The sequence below is a fragment of the Sus scrofa genome, chromosome 6 (assembly GCF_000003025.6).
Source record: "Sus scrofa isolate TJ Tabasco breed Duroc chromosome 6, Sscrofa11.1, whole genome shotgun sequence".
In the NCBI taxonomy this organism is placed as follows: Eukaryota; Metazoa; Chordata; class Mammalia; order Artiodactyla; family Suidae; genus Sus; species Sus scrofa.
This window is the reverse complement of record NC_010448.4, coordinates 64,311,741-64,330,396: the sequence shown is the minus strand read 5'-3', so window position 1 is coordinate 64,330,396 and position 18,656 is coordinate 64,311,741. Positions and strand designations below refer to the sequence as shown.

Sequence of the window (18,656 nt, the reverse complement as noted above, 5' to 3'; positions counted from 1 at the left end):
GTGAGTAAAAAATGTTGCTGCCACATCCGTGAACAAAGGATGCTGCAGCCATCCAATGACCACAGCTGCCCCCACGGTGACCCCTGAAGGGACGAAGGGTCGGAAGCACAGGACGCTGGTCCAGACGGCTGAGCGGCCCATCAAAGGATGCTGTCGGGGAGCCCAGACCCAGAGAGGCGCTAAAGTCCTTAACTCGAGATGTCTGATTATCTTCAATTAACAGTCACCTTTTGAAGTTCCTGCCACTTGGTCTTTGTTGCAAAAACTCCTATATCCCCTGGCTGCCCCCTGACCTCTTGGGGCCGCCCCTCCACGCCACTGCGAGGCTGCCTCCCCGGCTCACATCTTTATGTTTTACCTGCCATGTAAAACACAATCCTCAACTCTTGTGCTTTTTTCACTTGACATCTCGAAGGCTCCCCAGACAGCCTGCAGGATGTGCTGGCCCACTTCCCAGGCTTTGAGCCTGTCCCCAGCCCAAGGTCTCCCTGCCCTTGTGACTGTGAATCCTCCCTGGCTCACTGGGCGGCTGCCTTAGGAGTCTTCCAGAAGCACCTCCAAGGCCAAACCAGGTGTCCGCACTGCTGTTCTTGTCCCCGCACCTGTGCAGGACCTGCACAGGACAGCGCCAGCAAGCCAGGCGCAGAGAGGGGCGCAGGGCGCGGGGAGTGTCAGCAGTCGGAGGGTGGAGCCCCTTTCCTCCACGTCATTGGCGAGCTGGATCCTGTCACCACCAACCTACATCCAGAACTGCAGGCTCCCTCCCCCGCACCCCTTCCTCTGGGCGTCCGTTCCCCACTGAGCTGAAAGCAGGGCCCAGAGCCCGGGCAGGGGCTGTGTGCCTCTGAGCAGACCCACGCCTCTGGGAGGAGGAGACCCGTCTGGGCACATCTGGGGAACGTGGGAGGAACAAGTCAGGGCCGGCCCTCACCTCTCAGGCCTGGGGGACATGGCGCACGCAAGCCCACAGGCAAGCATGCAGGCACACGTGCACATGCACAGACCCTCGTCGGCGTGCACTCAGTTCCTGCCGCATACACCGTGCACACGCACAAAGACCCTCCCGCCACCCCCTCCCTCTCCTGGGGCCACAGCCCCCAGGAAGAGCAGGTGCTCCTGGGCAGGAGCACGCGTGCGCACATGCACGCCCCACGGAGATGCAGATCTGACGTCACTCCCGCAAGCCCCACGCTGGCCAGGCACGGTGCAGAACCTCACCCCAGGAGTGTCCCAGGAGAGCTGAGTCGGGGTCCCAGGAACTCCTATGTCCACCAAGGAGGGGCCACCAGGAGCCCCTTACCTCCCGGTGTGGCAGCCAGAGGCCGACCTGCCGCTCAGCAGAGAGCCCAGAAAACCAACCGGAAATCCACATTCCCCGGGGTCTCTCTCTCTGGGGACAAGATCCCAGAGCCCTGTGACCAGCCCGGGCACCCGGCTCCACCACACAGCTAAGCCAAACACACTGGTGTGCCGGGCACCTGGAACCACCCCCCCCAGGTCCACTCACCCCCTCTCCCAGGGGGTCTGAGCGCCCTCATATCCTGCTGCAGCAGCTCCTGAGTCGGGGGTGGCAAGCCCAGGGCCAGAGGGTGCCAGCTCAAACCAGGCCCAGGCCGGCAGGGGTCGGACACACAGAGCGCTGCCTCAACTCAGCCCAGCACGCTGGGCTCTTGGGGCAGAAAGCAGCCCACTGCTCTGGCGGGAAGGGAATGGTCCCCACCTCCTGGACAGCACAGCCTGCTGTGTAAGCCTTCCTCCCCGGGCGGTGGGGCCCATGCTATCCAGCTGCCCTGGGAAGGGCAGGGCACCACGGGGCACCCCTTCCCCTCTGCAGGGGCACTCACACCTGGCCAGGCTCACCTGCACATCTGTAATTCTGAACGAATGTTGGAGCCAGGATGCAGCAAAGCGAGAAGAGCTGTGAGCCCTGGCAGGTGGGGTACAGCCCCAGGGAGGGTGCTCAGGACCTCCCACTCCCTGCCCCCGCCCAGCCGCACCCCGAGCTCTGAGCCCCTTTCAGTGTGGATACCAGAGTCCCGTGGTTGTTAAAGTTGAGAGGGGAGTGAAGGGAGGCCACCAGTGTCACTGCCAACAGGTCGTAGAGAAACGGCAGTTAGGGCCAGGCCTGGAGGTGCCATGTGCGGCCCTGGGACACCCAGCCCAGCAGCCGAGACACGGGCTGAGGCCAGCGAGCTGGCACCGAGCTCTTGGGGGTCTGATGGGGCAGGACAGGGCTGGCAGTGCCCGAACTGTCTTCCGAATGAGTTTGTGCCAGGAGAGGTCCACGCCAACCCCCGCTCTGGAGGAGCAGGCAGGGCCCCCTCTACCCCAGGAGGGACCAGGACACCACGCTCACCAGGGAACCGAACCCGGACCTGCGCTGCCGTCAGCCCGAGGCCTCACTCACCCACAGGCAGAATGTTGATGCTCAGGAAAGGCCGTCTGCTCTCCAGGTCGGGGCCTGGGTCCTCAGGCGAGGGCGCCATCGCGGAGGGACAGAGGGCTCTGGGCTGTGGGGGCGGCTGGCAGGAGGTGGGACGGGCCTGGATGACCAGCTAGGGCCAGCCACCTGTGGGAGGCAGGAAGTGGCCACTCTGAGGTCTCGTCCCAGGCCCAGCGTCCCCATTGTGCTGGAGCCTGGCCTGCCCCCCATCCGACCTAGAGAGGGCGGGGGCCGCGGGGCTGGTGGGTGAGGCCCATCCAGCTGTCCAGGCTCCGGCCAGGGCTGGGTGCAGGATGCTGCCTGGCAGCCTGGCCCCGCCCCCCTGGAAAGAGGCAGCCTCCGAGGCGGCGGCCCAGGCCAGGAGAGGGGCAGGAAGGACCGAAGTGTGGCCGGAAGGCCACAGGCAGCCTCTCACCGGGGACAGGAGCTGTGGGGGAGGGGCAGGTGACACCAGAGAGCCCGTGACCGTATTAACGGCTTCGTCGCTAAAGTGTTGTCTGTTTCTGGGTGCTGGCACTTGTTCCATAGCCTGATGAAGTTCAAAGGCCAACCAAACCCGCCAGCCCCTTCTGTTATGACAGTGCTGGAGGCTCTGGCCAGCCTGGGCCACGCTGCAGCTCCAGGGGCCACGGGAGGAGCCCAGGGCATGGGGCGAGGGGGAGGGGCCTCGCCTTTGTCCAGCCCTCCCATTGCACTGTCACTGTGATGTCTCAGGCCCTTCCAGCCACCACTTGGTCCAGCAGTGGGGCAAGGCCGCGCTGGCATCCCGGGTACCATGTGCCCCTTGGCTGTCTGGGCTCTAGGCCCTGAACTCTCACCACCCCTAAGGGGCCCCAGGCCCCGCCCAGCCTCCCATGGCCTCCCCGCTCCCATGGGCTCAGTCCCACCCCGGCCTCTGCTCGGCCCCTCTCCTGCCTGGGCCCCCTTTCCACCTCCTCCTGTCCATCCAGCTCCTCCGCCCCAGGCCGGCTCCTTCAGACACAGTCTCCGGCCCACTCCCTCCTCTGAGCCTCCTCCCTGGGGGCCACAGAGGCCACAGAAGCCAGGCGACAGGCCTTGGCCGCTGGGCTCTGGAGCCCTTCTGACGTGTCCAGGACAGCTTCAGGCCTGACCCTCAATGGACACCAGGATACCAGGCCATCCAGAACCCAAGTCAGGCTCTGCCCAGCAGGAGAAACCGCTGGGGGCAGGCAGACAGCGCCCCTCCCCCGGGCCCTCAGAGCAGCCCCACCTTGTGGCCCTTCTCCAGCTCAGGCTCCAAGAAGAGGCCCCGGTGGCCTCAGCCCCCAAGTCCCCCCTCAGCCCACCCCCTCTGGGATCAGCAGCAGACCTGGAAGAGGCCAGCCAGGCATTCTCCCAAAGGCCCAGGGCCCCCAGAGGCCTCACCCCCCCAAGCCCATCTGGGCCTGCCCAGCGTTTCACAAGCCCACCTCCCGTCCTGGCGCCCTCCCAGCTGCCCAGCCCCCAGGCTCACCTGCAAGGTGGTCCCCAAGACGGTGGGACCCCACCACAGGCCCTGGGCCACACAGCCCGAGAGGCCAGCGCCAGCTCCGGCTGCCGTGCGGGCTGCTGCCGGGTTTCTGAGCAGGCACCACGGCTTCCTGCTCCAGCGGGAGTCCAGGAGCCATGCCCGGACACGCCTGCCAGAGCGCGGGCCGGGCGTGGGGTTCCGGCTAGGCTGGCACAGTCGAACCTAATTAGGCAACAGCGCCCACTGCAAGCCGAGGCGAGGCCGTGGAGGACCATGAGGTCAGCCATTGGCGAGCTGAGCCCCCTGGCAGCGCAGGTGCCCGTGAGCCCCTCGCCACCCATCCCCGTGCCCAAGCCATGCCAGGGCCTCTGACAGAGGCCTCACTTCCAGCCAGGCTGGCACCTATAACTTCTGAGGCCAGTAAGAGGGGGCGTCTGGAGCAGGGTTGGCGTCCCCATGGGGAGGGGGCTGAGAGTCAGAGCAGCCGGAGCTGATGACGCTGTGAGCTGCTCCCCAGCTCAGCTGCTCGTCCTCTTGCTGCCCGGCCCCCAGGCTAAGGAGGGGCCCCTCCCAACTCAGGCCTCCGGCCTCTGCTCGAGAGCCACCATCACGCCCTGGGAACTGGCCGCTGCCCAAGGCGAGCAGTCACGATGGCGTCATTCAGAGCCAGGCTGGGCCACACGGGTGGGGGGACAGGGCAGAGAGGTCCATAGACACCGGCCCCCAGAAGCCAGCCCCCTTAATCAGGACACTTGGCACAGACCCAGAAGGGCCAGAAGGTGGCCCAGGCTGAGCCCAGGTGCCCAGGGTGCAATGTCCACACTCAGACCAGCAGACCCGCCTCCACGAAGTGCAGGCCCCCCGCCTCGCAGCCCCCAAGGGGCCGTGGCTGCCAGCCCACCCACCCTTGTGGCTGATATCTTCGCAGAGGGCCCGGGTGTCCCTGAACCCCTGGCTACAGCTTCTGTTCCGACACCTGCAGTGCCCCTCGTCCATGGGGAGGCAGGCTCGACCTCTGGCCCCGCTCAGTGGGTTGAGGATCCAGCATTGCCGGGAGCTGTGGTGTAGGTCGCAGACGCGGCTCAGATCCTGCATTGCTGTGGCTGTGGTGTCAGCAGACGGCTGCAGCTCCGCTTCAACCCCTGGTCTGAGAACCTCCAAACGCAGCAGGTGCAGCCCTAAAAAGACAAAAAAAAGAAGGGTGGGTGATTGAGGCCACGTCACAGAGCACTGCTTCCCAAAGTGTGACCTACAGACACCACGGCTTCCTGCTCCAGTGGGAGTCCAGGAGCCATGCCCGGACACGCCTGCCAGAACGCGGGCCCAGAACCTTCCAGGGGCCCATGAGATGGGACCTACGCTCGCAATGGTCCCCTCCTCCCCCACACTGACATTTGCACCATGGCGAGTCACACTTGGCACGGATCGCGGCAGCGGCTCCAAGGCTACGGGGGGGCCCGTGCCAATGCCCCCCATCACCAAGCACTCAGGATTAAACAAAAGGCCAGCCCCCCAAGGATGTCCCTGACACAGCAACAAGAAGGATGCATCTGATCAAACTGCGGCGCTGGATGTGCATCTTTCTAGTTTCTGCTCCCGCTGATGCGGAAAGGCTCCTAGGTCCACGCAGAGCCGCCGCTGCTGACACGGCCGCAGCCCGCACATGTGTCCCACCCAAGGGGACAGCAGGCAAAGTGGCTGTGCCATACCGGTGCATCCAGCTGGTGGCTGTTTCCTCAAAACCACATGAGATGAGCCTGCCCCTTTGAAAGAAAATAAATAAAATGACGGGCTCTGTCACCAGCGAGAACAACCACCACTTAAGTGAACGCAAGCACTGGGAGAACTTGGACCCACACTGCGCGTTCAACAGCTTCCACACGTGAAAGGCTTTTTCTCGTGAGACAGGTGGTGGCGATAAAGCGAGAGAATGAAATGCAGACCAGGACAACGTCCAAAATCACGCACACATGAAGGTCTTTCCCAAGCGAAACCACAGCAGTGGGTGTCAAGGTCACGGAGTCCCCGATGGCCATGGATGCGGCTGCAGTCTTCACAGTGCAGGGAAATGTCAGAGTTCCCTGGTAGCAGAGTGGGTTAAGGACCTGGCATTGCCACTGCTGTGGCGAGGGTTCGATTCCTGGCCCAGGAACTTCCACACGCCGTGGGTGTGGCCAAGAAACGAAAACAAAGTGTGGAAGCCACCTAAGTGTCCATCGACAGAGGAATGGATAAAGAAGACGTGATACCTGTACACCGTGGAATATTATTCAGTCATAAAAAAGAATGAAATTCTGCCATTTGTGACACCGTGGGTGGAGGTGGAGGACATTGTGCTAAGTGAAACAAATCTGACAGAGAAACAAAAACTGTACAATATCACTTACATGTGGAATCTAGAACACACAACAGACCGGTGGATATAACAGAAAAGAAGCAGATTCACAGACGCAGGGAACAAACTGCGGGAGACCATCTCGCGGGGGTGGGGAGGGCGAGGTACAAACTTGGCTGTAGGAGAGGCTCAAGGATGTCTTGTGCAACGTGAGGACGCCAGCCAATACGTACACAATATGTATATTTTTGGCCACGTCTGCAAAACAAGGAAGTTCCTGGGCCAAAGATAAACCCCCACCACCGATGTGGCCAGAGCTGCTGAGGTGAGTGTGCTGGATCCTTAATCTGCTGTGCCTCGGGGGAACTCCACGGAGCCAATATTTTGTAATAACTGTAAATAGAGTGTAACCTTTTAAAAAGCCTAAAAAAAATGTTTAAAGGCCATTGTAATAAAACAAAAAGCATTCTGAAAAGTACCTAAAACCCAAGGTGCACACTGAACACGTCTCAGGGTGTGTCCCAAGGGGGGTCCAGGGCGGGCGAACACAATCAGTCAGTCTGCCCAGGGCCGTCCAGACCCAGGCTGGGAGGTGGCGGGCAGTGGTCCCCGGAGCCCTCTGCGCCCCAAGCCTGTAGAAGATATTGCTGTGGAAGTGGGGGTCTCCAGATCCGGACCTGGTTTGAAGGCTGCCTCCGCGTAGCCGGAAAACTCCCTCTGGGCCTTGGTCTCCTGGTCTGTAAAGCAGATGCAAGGAGACCCCTCCCCAGCAGGAGATGGTGGGCACGGAGTCACCAGCTGGCAGGCCGCCACGGGCCCCTCTGTGTCTTCCTGCCCCAGGGCCCTTCCTCACCCTTGGTCCAGGAGCGCGCCCCTCGGAGAGAGATGGGCCCTGGGAGCCCCCACCTCCACGGGCAGATCCCGGCCCTCTGTCCCCCCGGAACCTCACCCTCTCCACCCAAGCGCATTACCTGGGCCCCAACAGGCCCTGTCCCCCAACTCAAGTGGGAACCTTGACAAGCGCGGCAAGCTCAGTCCACACATCACATCACGGTGCAGGGGCTCGATGGGATCAGACGCCCCCAGGACCAGAGGAAGGGCCGGAGGAGGGATGGCAGAGGCCCCGCCTGAAGGCCCCCAGCCACAGCAGCTCCCTGGCCTTTGGAGAGGAGGCGGGTCTGCTGAGCCCAAGAGGTGAGTGGAGGCTCAGGCTCGGGCTCGGGGGGTGGCACAGGGCATCCCCGTGTCCTTAACGCAGCTCTCGCTAAGCTCCTGACCAAATGACCAGAGACCCAGGGCGGCCGAGGGTCCCTGCACCCACCCTCAGCCCACAGTAATCCGCAGGCTGGCAGGCAGGCAGACGTGGCTGGATCTGGCAGGTGCCAGGGGCCCAGAGGGGCCTGGTTGAGCTCAGGCTTCTGTGAGCAGGAGCCATTTGCAAGAGAGGCCTCAGGGAGAGGGGGCGGCCAGCACAAAGGCCCGGTGGAGGCCCCCGTCCCGTCCAGCTTCCCCAGTCACAAGCCCCAGCCGTCTTCCAAGCTGTTTCTCCCTCACTGTCCTCACATCCCAGGAGAGGCGGGAGACAGCCCCCCCGCCTGCCTCCAGCTGCCCCCCCATTTTCTCCGGGGTGTTGTTACCCCTCCAGACTCAGCAGCAAACTCAAGGGCAGACAGAGGACAGACAGCAGGACGAGCCACCCCTGGGTGACCCCTGCAGACCCCATCCTGGGGACCGTGAGGGTGGCCAGGACCACAGACCTGGGAGGCCCAGCCTCAGGGGCTGCTGGGACCCCAACAAGAGCAATTCCCGGGGGTGGCAGAGAGTGGAGGAGGGGACCTTGGAGAAGTCGTGTTTGTGGTGCAACAGGACAGGAGGGCTCAGGTCACTGAGGTCGCAGGTGCACAGTCCGGGGCAAAGAGGATGCCAGCGGCCGGGCGTTGGGGTGGGGTCCTCTGCCTGAAGTGGGAGCCTGGGGGCAGGGCTAGGAGCCCGTGACCCCCAATGGGCCCAGTGTGGGGGGCTCCTGTGGGGAGGGTTCTCCAGGCCCGGGGGTAGGGGGGAGTGGGACAGCCCTGCTGAGGCTGTGAGCACAGGTAATAAACCAAGACAACAGACAGAGCCACCAGCTCCAGGAAGGGAAACGCCACCCAAGGCCACGGCAGCCGTCGCCCACCCACCTCGCTGCCCTGCTCTGCCGCGGCGGACCCACAGAGCATCCTGCGCTGCCCACCCGAATTCCAGACCAACCCAGGGACCCACCGGCCCTCGCGGCGTCTGCAGACCTGGGGCGACAACCCGTGTCCTCCGTCCCCCAGAGCCTCCAATGAACTGGGGGAAAGGCTGCTGCCTGATTAAAGAGGGCACACACTGGACCCAGGGCCCCCCACCCCAGGAGGAGCTGTGTGGTAACAAGCCCCCCTCTGTGGCACGCCCTGCAGTCTGGTCCAGGGACAGGGCCGAGGCAACGCCTGCCCCCAGCCTCTGCCCCGAGGCCCCTCCCAGGCCAGGGCCACAGGGCCAGACCCCTGTCCCTTCCCCACCTCCGGAGCGGGTCCGTGTCCTGGCCCCTCTGAACTTTGACCTTCAGCTCTGCCCTAGGGGTGGTGCCCCTTCCCTGCTGGGCCCCTCGGGCTCGATTCCTGTGTCCTGCTCCTTGAAGCCCTGACAGTGGCCCCAGAGCTCTGGGCCAGCTGTGCTCCTGTCAGACACACCATTGGGCCAGGACGCGGGCCTCTCCGTCCCAGGCCAGCAACAGGGACACGCTGGCCCTTGCCACAGGCAGGGTTCCTAGCCAGCTGCCGGTGCCCTGCAACCTCGTACCATCACTTCCTAGGCCAGCCCAGGCCCCAGGCAGCCCTTGACCTGACGCCAGCTAACGAGTCATGGACAGAACACCACGGCAGGTCCCGAAGCAGGGCCTCCCCTGCCAGCGGCCCCCACACTGGGGGAGGCCTCCGCCCGAGGGGTTGTGGGAGCCCCAGCTCAGTTCTGGGGGTGCCACCCACCTATGGCGGTAACTCACCTCCTAGTCCAGGCACCCTCATCCTTGTGGGGGAAAAGTGACTCCGGCTCAGATCGTCACTGTTGGACAACAAGACACGTGAACATGGGGAGACGTCGACAAGGCTCTTGACTTCGGCAGAAGGGCGCGGGCGCTCCAAAAGCGCGCGCAAAAGCGGGAAGAGCCCCCATTTATCCCGATCGCAGGTGATGGACCTGCCCCTTCCCATGGGTCAGGTCAGGGCGCACATTCTTCTTGGTTGGCTAACTTGAAACAAACGGTTACTGCGGGAGTTCCCGTCATGACTCAGTGGTTAACAAATCCAACTGGGAACCATGAGGTTGCAGGTTTGATCCCTGGCCTCGCTCAGTGGGTTAAGGATCTGGCGTGGCCGTGAGCTGTGGTGTAGGTCGCAGATGCGGCTCGGGTCTGATGTTGCTGTGGCTGTGGTAGAGGCTGGCGGCTGCAGCTCCAATTAGACCCCCAGCCTGGGAACCTCCATATGTCACGGGAGCGGCCCAAGAAATGGCAAAAAGATAAAAAGAACAAAAAAATTACAAATTAAAGAGGGCGGTGAGGTGGGTGTCTCAGGAAAGCAGGAAGACGTCCTTTGATAGAAAAGACTCATGTTAATTCTCACATCCTGAGCCCGCCCTGTGCCCACCGCACTCCCACCCTGAGCACCTCCAGGGACCAGACCCGCGGCTGCCGCCACCACCACCACCACCACCACCACCACCGGCTGGAGGAATGTTCTCGGGGTTTGTCCCAAGGGAGTCTCTCTGCCCTGATGGTCATTGGGGTCAGGGCAGGGCGGTGGGCTCTTTCCCAGCCCCACACCCACCCAGGCTGGGGCTGCAGGGGACGGAGGAAAGAAGCCACGCCAGCCCCACACCCGGGGCCAGAGCTGGAGCTGCCCACAACGCACCCCCACCTCCGACAGGAGGCACCCCCTCAAAGGACAGCAGGGCCCACCTCTGCTCAGCACCCCCGAGGCACCTGCCCAGTCAGGGATGGCAGCAAGGCTGGTGCCGCTTTCCCATGTCCCCCGGCCCCTCTGCCACCCCTGGACGATGAGAGGCACGTGCTCCCCCTCTTAGGACAGGTCGAGGAACCGGGGGTCCAGGGAGGGCTCTGCGGGAGCTCCATGCCCTGCCCCCACCTAGGACAAGGGTGCACACAGTCCCATGTCCGGCAGCCACGGAAACCCTGAGCCCTGGAGACTCGCGGGGAAGTTCACACGGTGAGACCGCCTTGGCTGGCGTCAGAGGCCTGGAGCCCACCCATCCTGCCCTGCCTTCCGTGGGCCAGGCCAGACCCCACGGCAGCCACCCAAGCAAGAAGGCCTCCCAGCAGAATGACCCAGACCAGGTGGCCAGCCGGCCAGCTGGCCACCGGCTTGCCCACCAGGCTGCCCACCTCGTTCTCCTTTGGTTCTGATCCAGATTCACTCTCAGGGTGAAACTCTACCCGCTGACCTGCTGGAGCAGATGGGCCAACGGCGCCACCTGCTGGCCATTCTTGAATTTGATCCTAAACCCAAGTCATCTTCCTGGGGGCCCTGGGGACCTGGGGGCAACCCCAAACAGCAAGCCCCCCACAGCACCAACCAGGAAACTGAGGAGGTCTGAACCCAGCTGGATCCCAGGCCCCATGTCCCTGAGAACAGACACTCAGTAACATTTACGGCCTCACCCAGCCCGGTGAGTGTGCCAGTGAGAAGACAGGGGAGGATGCTGTCCTGGGCAGGGAGCTGGGACCTGCCAGTGGGGTGCGGTGCCCAGGGAAGTGCCCACCCCTCAGGCTTCCTGAAGGAGCCAGCTGGTGATCTTGAGAAAGGGGACAAAACCTCCTCCAGGGAGTTCGCATCGTGGCTCAGCAGTAACGAAGCCAACTAGTAGCCATGAGGATGAGGGTATGATCCCTGGCCTTGCTCCATGGGTGAAGGATCAGGCGTTGCTGTGAGCTGTGGTGTAGGTCACAGACGCAGCTCAGATCCCGTGTCTCGTGAGCTGTGGTGTAGGCCGGCACCTGTAGCTCCGAGTAGATCCCTAGCCTAGGAATTTCCATATGCCACAAGCGTAGACCTAAAAAAGACCAACAAATAAAAATAAAAAATAAAAAATACTCCAGCTCCAACTTGGTGCCAGTGGACACAGGCCAGGGCGTCTCTGTGGTCAGGAAGGAGCAGTGTGTTTCAGCCTGTTGGGTGAGGACTGACCAGAAATTTCTGAGGCATCAGTGTCTCCCCCAGGCCCCGCTTGTGAGTCTGTCCACCCCAGGCTGGAAGCCAAAGGAGCAGGCAGCCTCTGCGTTCAGGAAACAGGGTGTACCCACAGGCAGGGGTGCCACTCTGAAGGGACAGAGGCGCTTCATTAGCAGGAAGGACTGTGGGACCATCCAGCTTCTGCCCCTTCCCTCTAAGAGCTGCCTACAGCTGTGGGGCCCCGATAAGCTCTAGACTGTGCCCACAGCTCAATTCCAGGGGGTTGAGCTGCACCAGCCTGGGCACGTACCCACAGCTGATGCCGGGATACAGGAGCAGAAGTGAAGCCAAGAGCTGCAGCCTGTCTCAAGCCACGGCCTGCTGGCCAAAGTCACTGCTGGTGACTCCCCCACCCCCTAGGTTCACCTGCATTTTTTCTCTCCTGCTGGTCCCACAGCCCCCCCTTTGTGCCCACAGGACGGGGCCCTTTTTCACTGGGACCCCTCTGGTCTGGGGCACAGATGCAGATGTTGTGACCTGCTCCAGGCCCAGAGCCCTCAGGGTGCCCCACTTCCTCCTCCCACTGTCCTCCCCCGGGGCTCCTCCCTGGGTCCTCCTTGCAGCTCAAATCCAGCTGTGCCTGTGCCCAGGTGCTAGTCTCTCCTACCTCTGTCCCCCCTAGTGCATGGCCTCCCAAGGCCCCCAAGTCTCCCTCGGTCCCACTTATGAGAGCAGCTCAGAGAGGTCAGGGGTCTGCACTTGTGGGGCCTGGGGGGCCACCAGTATAAACACCGTAGTTCAAGAATCCGTACTCCTGGCCCCGCCCTGGGCCCCAGATCCTATTCCGCCAGCCCGCGGGGGGCGGGGGGTGGTCGCAGGGATTAGAGCACAAGGGATGCCAGCACCCCGCGGAGGGCACTGCAAGGAGAGGGAGCAACGCCCTCCTCACTTCCTGCCCCAGAGAGCGGACGACTGTCTCCGCACCGGGGAGGGCGCCCGCGCCGGCTCTGACGTTCCTCGCAATACCTGAGGGCTGTCCCCATGGCCCCTCGCCCCCATGCCCCGCCTATCCGCCCCTCCTGCTCTGCGCCTGCCCTCCCCCGGGCCGCGATCGCCCCGCACAGACCCGACCCGGCACAGAGCCGGGCGGGCTCGGCTTTGGCCTCTGCCGCCCCGCCCCGCCCCGCCCCGCCCCGCCCCGCCCCGCCCCGCCCCGCCGGCTCGGCCCCGCCCCGCGCGCTGTGACGCTCAAGGTCTGTGCCGCGCGCCACGCCGAGCCCGAGCCCCGGCCGTCATCTGGCGCCGCCGCGTGGGCGTGGCCGTCTCCGTGTCGCCGAGGCCGCAGGTCCCTTCGACTCCAAGCCCTCGGCGATGGCTCTTACGGCCGCCAGCCCCCCGGAGGTGGTCCGTGCGGCGCAGAAGGACGACTACTACCGCGGCGGGCTGCGGAGTGCGGCGGGCGACGCCCTGCACAGCCTGGCGGGTGAGGCCTCTGGGGGGGCCCGCGGGTGGTCCTGGGCGCCAGGCTGGGGGGCCAGGCGGGCGGACGAGCCCCAAACCCGTCGGCTCGGCCACCGCGGGCTCGGCCAGGCCCTGCGCGCCGCGCTGAGACCTGAGCTGCAGGAAGAAGCGAGCGCCTCGGTCTTCGCCCCCGGCTGCCGGGGGCGGGGTGGGGATCAGGCGCCAGCTGTGGGAGCGTCCACGGCTCTGGGGACACACGAAGGCCCCCGTTGAGCAGCGGCAGTGGAGCCCAGTGGACGGACGAAAGCCTGGGGTGGATTTTGGCCCACAGCTGGGCTGCTACTCGGAACAGCCGAGGCGAGGCCGGACCGTAGATTCGGGACTTGGGTGGCCGTCAGCAGGGAGGCACCCACTTGTGTATTTATTTTTGCTAATTTTTTGCCTTACTTTGTGTCAGACCCTGTTCTCTGTGCTTCAGAACATTAACTTCTTTTATTCTGAACACATCCCTGCAAGTTAGGACCTGTTACTGACAGGGAAATGTTGTAACTTGCCTGAGGTCACTGCCATTGTTGTGGGGAGCTAGGATTTGATGCTGGACGGTGGGCTCAGCTTGAGCTTCTGGTCACTGTACTACCCCGTCTGTCCTTGTGGCCCTTCTGGGCTCTGGAACAGTTGCCCAGGTGGGTCCTGGAGGGGGAGAGGGCTGTTGGTGGGTAGGTTCTCAGGACACTCAGCGGCCCAGGTGAGGCAGGTATGGATGGAGCAGAGTGGACAGCACAGAAGGCCAGGGAGAGAACAGAGTGTGGTTTAGACCAGTCTCAGCCATTGGAGCGGGGACTGGGCGGGGCCCTGGCAGCAGGAGAGAGAGCTGTTTCTAATTCTCACCAGCGCACCGCCTCACCCCCCGGCCCTCAGTAACAGGCTCTCTCTTCTCTCAGGTGCGAAGAAGTGGCTGGAGTGGAGGAGAGAGCTCGAGCTGGTGTCGGATGTAGCCTACTTCGGCCTCACCACACTTGCAGGTAGCAGCCCCAGGCGGGACCGAAGGACCCACGACACACCCAGAGGACAGGAGAGGGGCTGCCAGCCAAGGAAGGAGCTTCTGGAGGTGCTTCCTGGTGTCCCTGGCCCAGACCAGCCTCAGGGAAGCAGAGCCCCTTCCCTGGATGAGAGGCCAGGCCCAAACCCAGGCCAGGGCCCCTGGAAACTGAGAGTCCTGTCATGCAGGCCCCGGGACTGTGTGTCTGTGGCTGAACTCATGGCCCCGGGGGCCCGCCCTGAGGGAGCCTCGTCTTTTAGAGGAGGGGCGGCCGTGGTAGAGGGAAGGAGATTGCTGCCAGGTCCCCATCCCCCACAGGCTACCAGACCCTTGGGGAAGAGTACGTCAGCGTCGTCCAGGTGGACCCGTCCCAGAGCCGAGTGCCCTCCAGGCTGCGCCGCGGGATCCTGGTGGCTCTGCACACCGTCCTGCCCTACGTGCTGGACAAGGCCCTGCTCCACTTGGAGCACGAGCTGCAGGTGGCCGGCGACAGCACCCGGCCCACGCAGGGCAGCCTGGCGCCCACTGCACGCAGCCAGTCAGCCCCAAGGCGCTGGGTGCGCAGGCGGACGGCCACCCTGACGGAGCAGCAGCAGAGGGCGCTTCTGCAGGCCGCGGGGATGCTCAGGCAGGTCCTTGGCTGCCTCCGGCGGCTCCACGTTGCCTGGTTCTACATCCACGGTGCCTTCTACCACCTGGCCAAGAGGTTCACTGGCATCACCTATGTAAGTAACTGGTGCCACCTGGACCTGCTCGGTTCTGGCTCATCAGCAGGGAGCTGGCTTTTCCGGGCCTCTGTCCACGAGCAGTCACAGGCCTGGAGCCAGAACCTTCCATGGGAAACATGGGTTGTGTCGGCTCCATTTTGCCAAAAGGCCCACGGAAGTCTGCTTTCCATAAACCCTGAAGGTCGGGCTGGTCTGTCTTCCTGCAGCCTGCGCTTGAACTCTGTGCCAGGCCTGCCTCCCACGCCCCTTCCAGGCTGCCCGCCAGAGTCAGGTATAGGGACCCCGGTGGTGACCCCGCAGCAACCACGAGGCCACCCTGCTGCCAGCATCCCCACCGGTCTCCACCCTCCACCTGCAGATGCCCCTTCCCTTCGGGGTCTCAGCTGCCGCCCTTGCTTCCAGATTCACCCTGAAGGCCTCCCCAAGGGTCTGCAGGCGCCCCGCCCCAGGCCTCGCTGTGCCGGCTCTGTTGGTTGAGGTGTTTGCTGAGCTGCTGCAACAGACACAGGGTGCATCCAGTCAGGGTGTCAGGCTCCAGGCTCCAGCTGTGTGGCTGACCTGACTGTCCCCACTTCCAGCCAAGGCAAGGAGATGGACGTGCAGGGCAGGCCCCTCCCCCTCGAGGATGTGGCCTCAGTGTCCTCAGCTGCAGGAGGGGCCGGGTGGTGCCTCGCTCTGTTCCTTGGACAGGGCCACGCAGCCGTGTCTGCAACACTGAGCCCGCGCCTGTCCACTGGGTGTGCTCCTCAGGCTCGTTTGCCTCCGAGGTCTGGGTGCCTGGCCGTCCCCCTCACCCTGCGGTCCTCCCTGCAGCCAGTGTGACCTGCAGAGTCTGACCCCTGGGCTCTCATCCTCACTCAGCACTCGGCTCCCCGGGGGACCAACGGGGCCACCACTCAGTGCTCAGAGCCGGCAAGGAGCGTCTGCTCCCCGAGCAGCCAGAGGCCAGTGGTCCCTCTCCATCCTCCTTGTGCCAGAGGGTGGGCCAGGGCTTCATTCACCCGGGAGGCCTGGCCCTGGGGCGGTGGGTGCTTTGTGCAGCCGATCATGGGACTGTCCCTCCACGTCCTTGGCAGCTCCGCGTGCGCCGCCCGCCTGCCGAGGACCCCAGGGTGCGCACCGGCTACAGGCTGCTGGGGCTGCTGTCCCTGCTGCACCTGGCACTGTCCGCGGGCCTGCAGCTCTACAGCTCCCGGCAGAAGCAGCGCGCCCGGCAGGAGTGGAAGCTGCACCGCGGCCTGTCCCACCGCAGGTACGCGGGCAGGGGGCGCACCCCAGGGCGCCTGGCATCGCCACCCACCCAGAGCAGGCTGGGGACTCCGCTCTGTCCCACCGTCCCTCCCCCACCAGGAGCCATGTGGACGAGAGAGTGGTCAGCACCGCGTCCCTGTGCACGCTGTGCCTGGAGGAGCGCAGACACGCCACCGCCACGCCCTGCGGCCACCTCTTCTGCTGGGAGTGCATCACCCACTGGAGTGACACCAAGGTGGGTGCCAAGGCAGGCCTCCCGCAGGGGCGGGAGTGGGGCCACGTGCGGGGCCAGGCTCCACGGGAGCAGACGGGCTGGCTCTCGTGGCTCCACTGCAAAAGGCCTCTGGCTGCCTGCACAGCCTTGACACCCTGGGTGTGAAGCCCACCAAGTCCAGTGACCAGAGCAAGTGGCTGTGCCACCCCACCTTCCCCCCGGACCCCCTGGGCCTAGACCCCGCCGGCCTGTTCCCATGCGGGTGCTTTCCCAGTTCCAGGCCGCTTTTCGGGGGGCGCCGAGCAGAGTGGGCCTGCCTGGGCCCGGCCCTTCCCAGGGGTGAGAGGGACCCGGTCCTGAGGGGTGGACGGAGGACACGGGGTTCACTCCCTCAAACTCCTGAGCCTCTCAGGACAGCCATCATCTGTCCCAGGTCGCCGTCCCTGCTCTGCTCCCCAGGGTTGAGGCCTTCAGGTTTTGCAGCGACCCCTAAGATATCATTGGAGATGCTGGTGGGGGTGGGCCTGGGGCTCAGCTGACACGGCAGTGACCCCTCCTCCCCCAGGCGGAGTGTCCCCTCTGCAGGGAGAAGTTCCTTCCCCAGAAGCTCGTGTACCTGCGGCACTACCGCTGAGCCGACAGCCGGAGGAGGGGGTTCGTTCTCGAGGTTGGTTTGACTTGCGCAGAAACCCTAGACTCTCGCACCTTCTGTTCTTTGTCACATGAGATACTGTGCCAGCTGCTTGGGAGGACAACGCCGGCCCTGGCAGTGAACTGGCTAACCCAGGTCCTCCAGACAGGTTCGGACGTGGCCTCCGCGGCTCGCCAGCCCTGGTCTGCAGGGCCCAGCGTGCCTGGGTCACTCAGCTCCCCTCCCTTCCCCAGGCCAGTCACTGCGCGGGAAGGTTCAACACCAGGCATGGGAGAGGCCGGCCTTGCAGGCCAGGACTGTGTGCGAGCAGGGAACCAGCAGCTCGCCCCCAGGTGTGGTGGTCCGCAGGGCAGGGAGCTGCTGCTGGCCGAGCACAGCTGCTCTCAGGAGCCCTTCCTGCCGCCCGACACGCTCACAGGTGTGCCAGGTTCGTTTCCCGTCCTGGCCTCACGGCACGAAGGCTCTCCTGCTGGGAGGGCCCAGTGGGCTGGTCTTGCCCAGAGGCCAGCTGCCCACACCAGGGCACTGCTGTGTCCCGCCCACTTCCTGCCACCTCCGTTCTTTTCAGTTTTTAAAACTACGCAACTGATGCCAGGGGTAGGACTCTGCCCTGCGCCGCCCACAGAGGTGCTGAAACGGTCACGGCCCAGCGAACGGATGCCCGCAGGGAAGGCCTCCCAGAGGCCCGCCTCAGTGCCAGGCCGCTGCGACCACAGCCCTGCCGCAGACAGGCAGGAGCCTCCGGGGGCCCAGAACCACTTCTGCTCCCCAAGTGCAGGCCCTTTCCCTGCACGTCGTAGGCTTGAGTGTTCACTATGGAAACTGAAAAACAGGCAGAGGCACCTCGAGTGCTGCAGTGTGGTGGTAAAAGTGCCGACTGGAGGGAGTTCCCGTTGTGGCGCAGTGGTTAACGAATCTGACTAGGAACCATGAGGTTGTGGGTTCGCTCCCTAGCCTTGCTCAGCAGGTTAAGGATCTGGCATTGCCGTGAGCTATGGTGTAGGTGGCAGATGAGGCTCGGATCTGACGTTGCTGGGGCTCTGGCTTAGGCTGGTGGCTACAGCTCTGATTAGACCCCTAGCCTGGAAACCTCCATATGCCGTGGGTGCAGCCCCAGGAAAGACAAAAAAAAAAAAAAAAAAAAAAAAAGTACTGACTGGACAGCGTTTACATGTGGGCTGAAAATGTAGGTCCAGTTCCCATCATGGCTCAGTGGTTAGCGAACCTGACTGGCATCCATGAGGACATGGGTTTGATCCCTGGCCCTGCTCAGTGGGTTAAGGATCCAGTGTTGCTGTGGCTGTGGTGTAGACAGCAGATGCAGCTCTGATTCAACCCCTAGCCTGGTAACTTCCATATGCTGCAGGTGCATCCCTAAAGAGACTAAATAAAAGAACATTCAGGCCCAGGTATAAAAAAGATCTTAATACGGCCTCTTAAAAGTAAGAGGAGGTGCTTCCGCTGTGGCGCAGTGGGTTCGTGAACCAGCTTGCTTCTTGGAGGCACAGGTCCAGTCCCCAGCCCAGAAATTTCCATATGCTGTGTGTACAGCCAAGAAAGCAAGCAAGCCAGAGGAGCTGGTTCGGATGCAAAAGTCGGCAGAAAGAAGTGCCAGGCGATAAAGACACTGGGAGCAGGGAGCGAGAACCGCCAGCCTAAAGACCTGGGAGAAAGCACACCTATTTGTCATCAGCTTCTGGGCCTGGGGACCGTGACGGCCCCACCCTCGGCAACAGGGTCTGGGGAGGAGGCGTCTCTGGCCAGGCTTCCTGTGCAGCAGGCTGCAGCGTTTCAGACAAAGACTACACGAGAGCGGGAACACGACCTTTAATAAAGTTGGGACTGAAAAGTCATT

At 63.6% G+C, this 18,656-nt stretch overlaps 2 protein-coding genes across 12 annotated transcripts in view; one reads left to right on the top strand and one right to left on the bottom strand.

The window, feature by feature from the left end:
* Positions 1 to 4,479, bottom strand: part of PLCH2 (phospholipase C eta 2) — a 66,153-nt gene extending 61,674 nt beyond the window's left edge. Inside the window, exons 1-2 of one of the 2 annotated variants that reach the window (XM_021095205.1) lie at positions 3,918 to 4,479; positions 2,408 to 2,569 (exon numbers count right to left, since the gene is read on the bottom strand). In XM_021095205.1, coding sequence (XP_020950864.1) covers positions 2,408 to 2,486 — 79 coding nt within the window. In that variant the 5' untranslated portion in view covers positions 2,487 to 2,569; positions 3,918 to 4,479. The remainder of the gene's footprint in view (positions 1 to 2,407; positions 2,570 to 3,917) is intronic. The other variant, XM_013988723.2, reaches the window with a different exon arrangement.
* On the top strand, positions 12,704 to 18,654 carry PEX10 (peroxisomal biogenesis factor 10). Of its 10 annotated transcripts, XR_002344851.1 has the most exons (8): positions 12,719 to 12,939; positions 13,859 to 13,939; positions 14,275 to 14,681; positions 15,761 to 15,936; positions 16,035 to 16,170; positions 16,715 to 16,816; positions 17,035 to 17,228; positions 17,370 to 18,654. XR_002344851.1 is itself a non-coding variant. In XM_005664952.3 (7 exons), the coding sequence occupies exons 1-6, from the start codon at positions 12,828 to 12,830 to the stop codon at positions 16,781 to 16,783; spliced, it is 981 nt and encodes a 326-aa protein (XP_005665009.2). In that variant the 5' UTR covers positions 12,719 to 12,827; the 3' UTR covers positions 16,784 to 16,816; positions 18,353 to 18,654. The 10 variants fall into 10 exon arrangements, 4 of the variants coding, with proteins under 4 accessions (XP_005665009.2, XP_013854378.2, XP_005665008.2 ...); XR_002344849.1 differs by having other exon boundaries at positions 12,704 to 12,939; positions 14,275 to 15,936; XM_005664952.3 differs by lacking the exon at positions 17,035 to 17,228 and having other exon boundaries at positions 18,353 to 18,654.

Excerpts from the sequence above, each read along its gene's own strand:
- PEX10 (XM_005664952.3), top strand. The coding sequence starts at position 12,828 with ATGGCTCTTACGGCCGCCAGCCCCCCGGAGGTGGTCCGTGCGGCGCAG. Across the intron at positions 12,940-13,858 it reads CGCCCTGCACAGCCTGGCGG|GTGCGAAGAAGTGGCTGGAG; the intron begins GTGAGGCCTCTG and ends CTCTTCTCTCAG. Across the intron at positions 13,940-14,274 it reads CGGCCTCACCACACTTGCAG|GCTACCAGACCCTTGGGGAA; the intron begins GTAGCAGCCCCA and ends CATCCCCCACAG.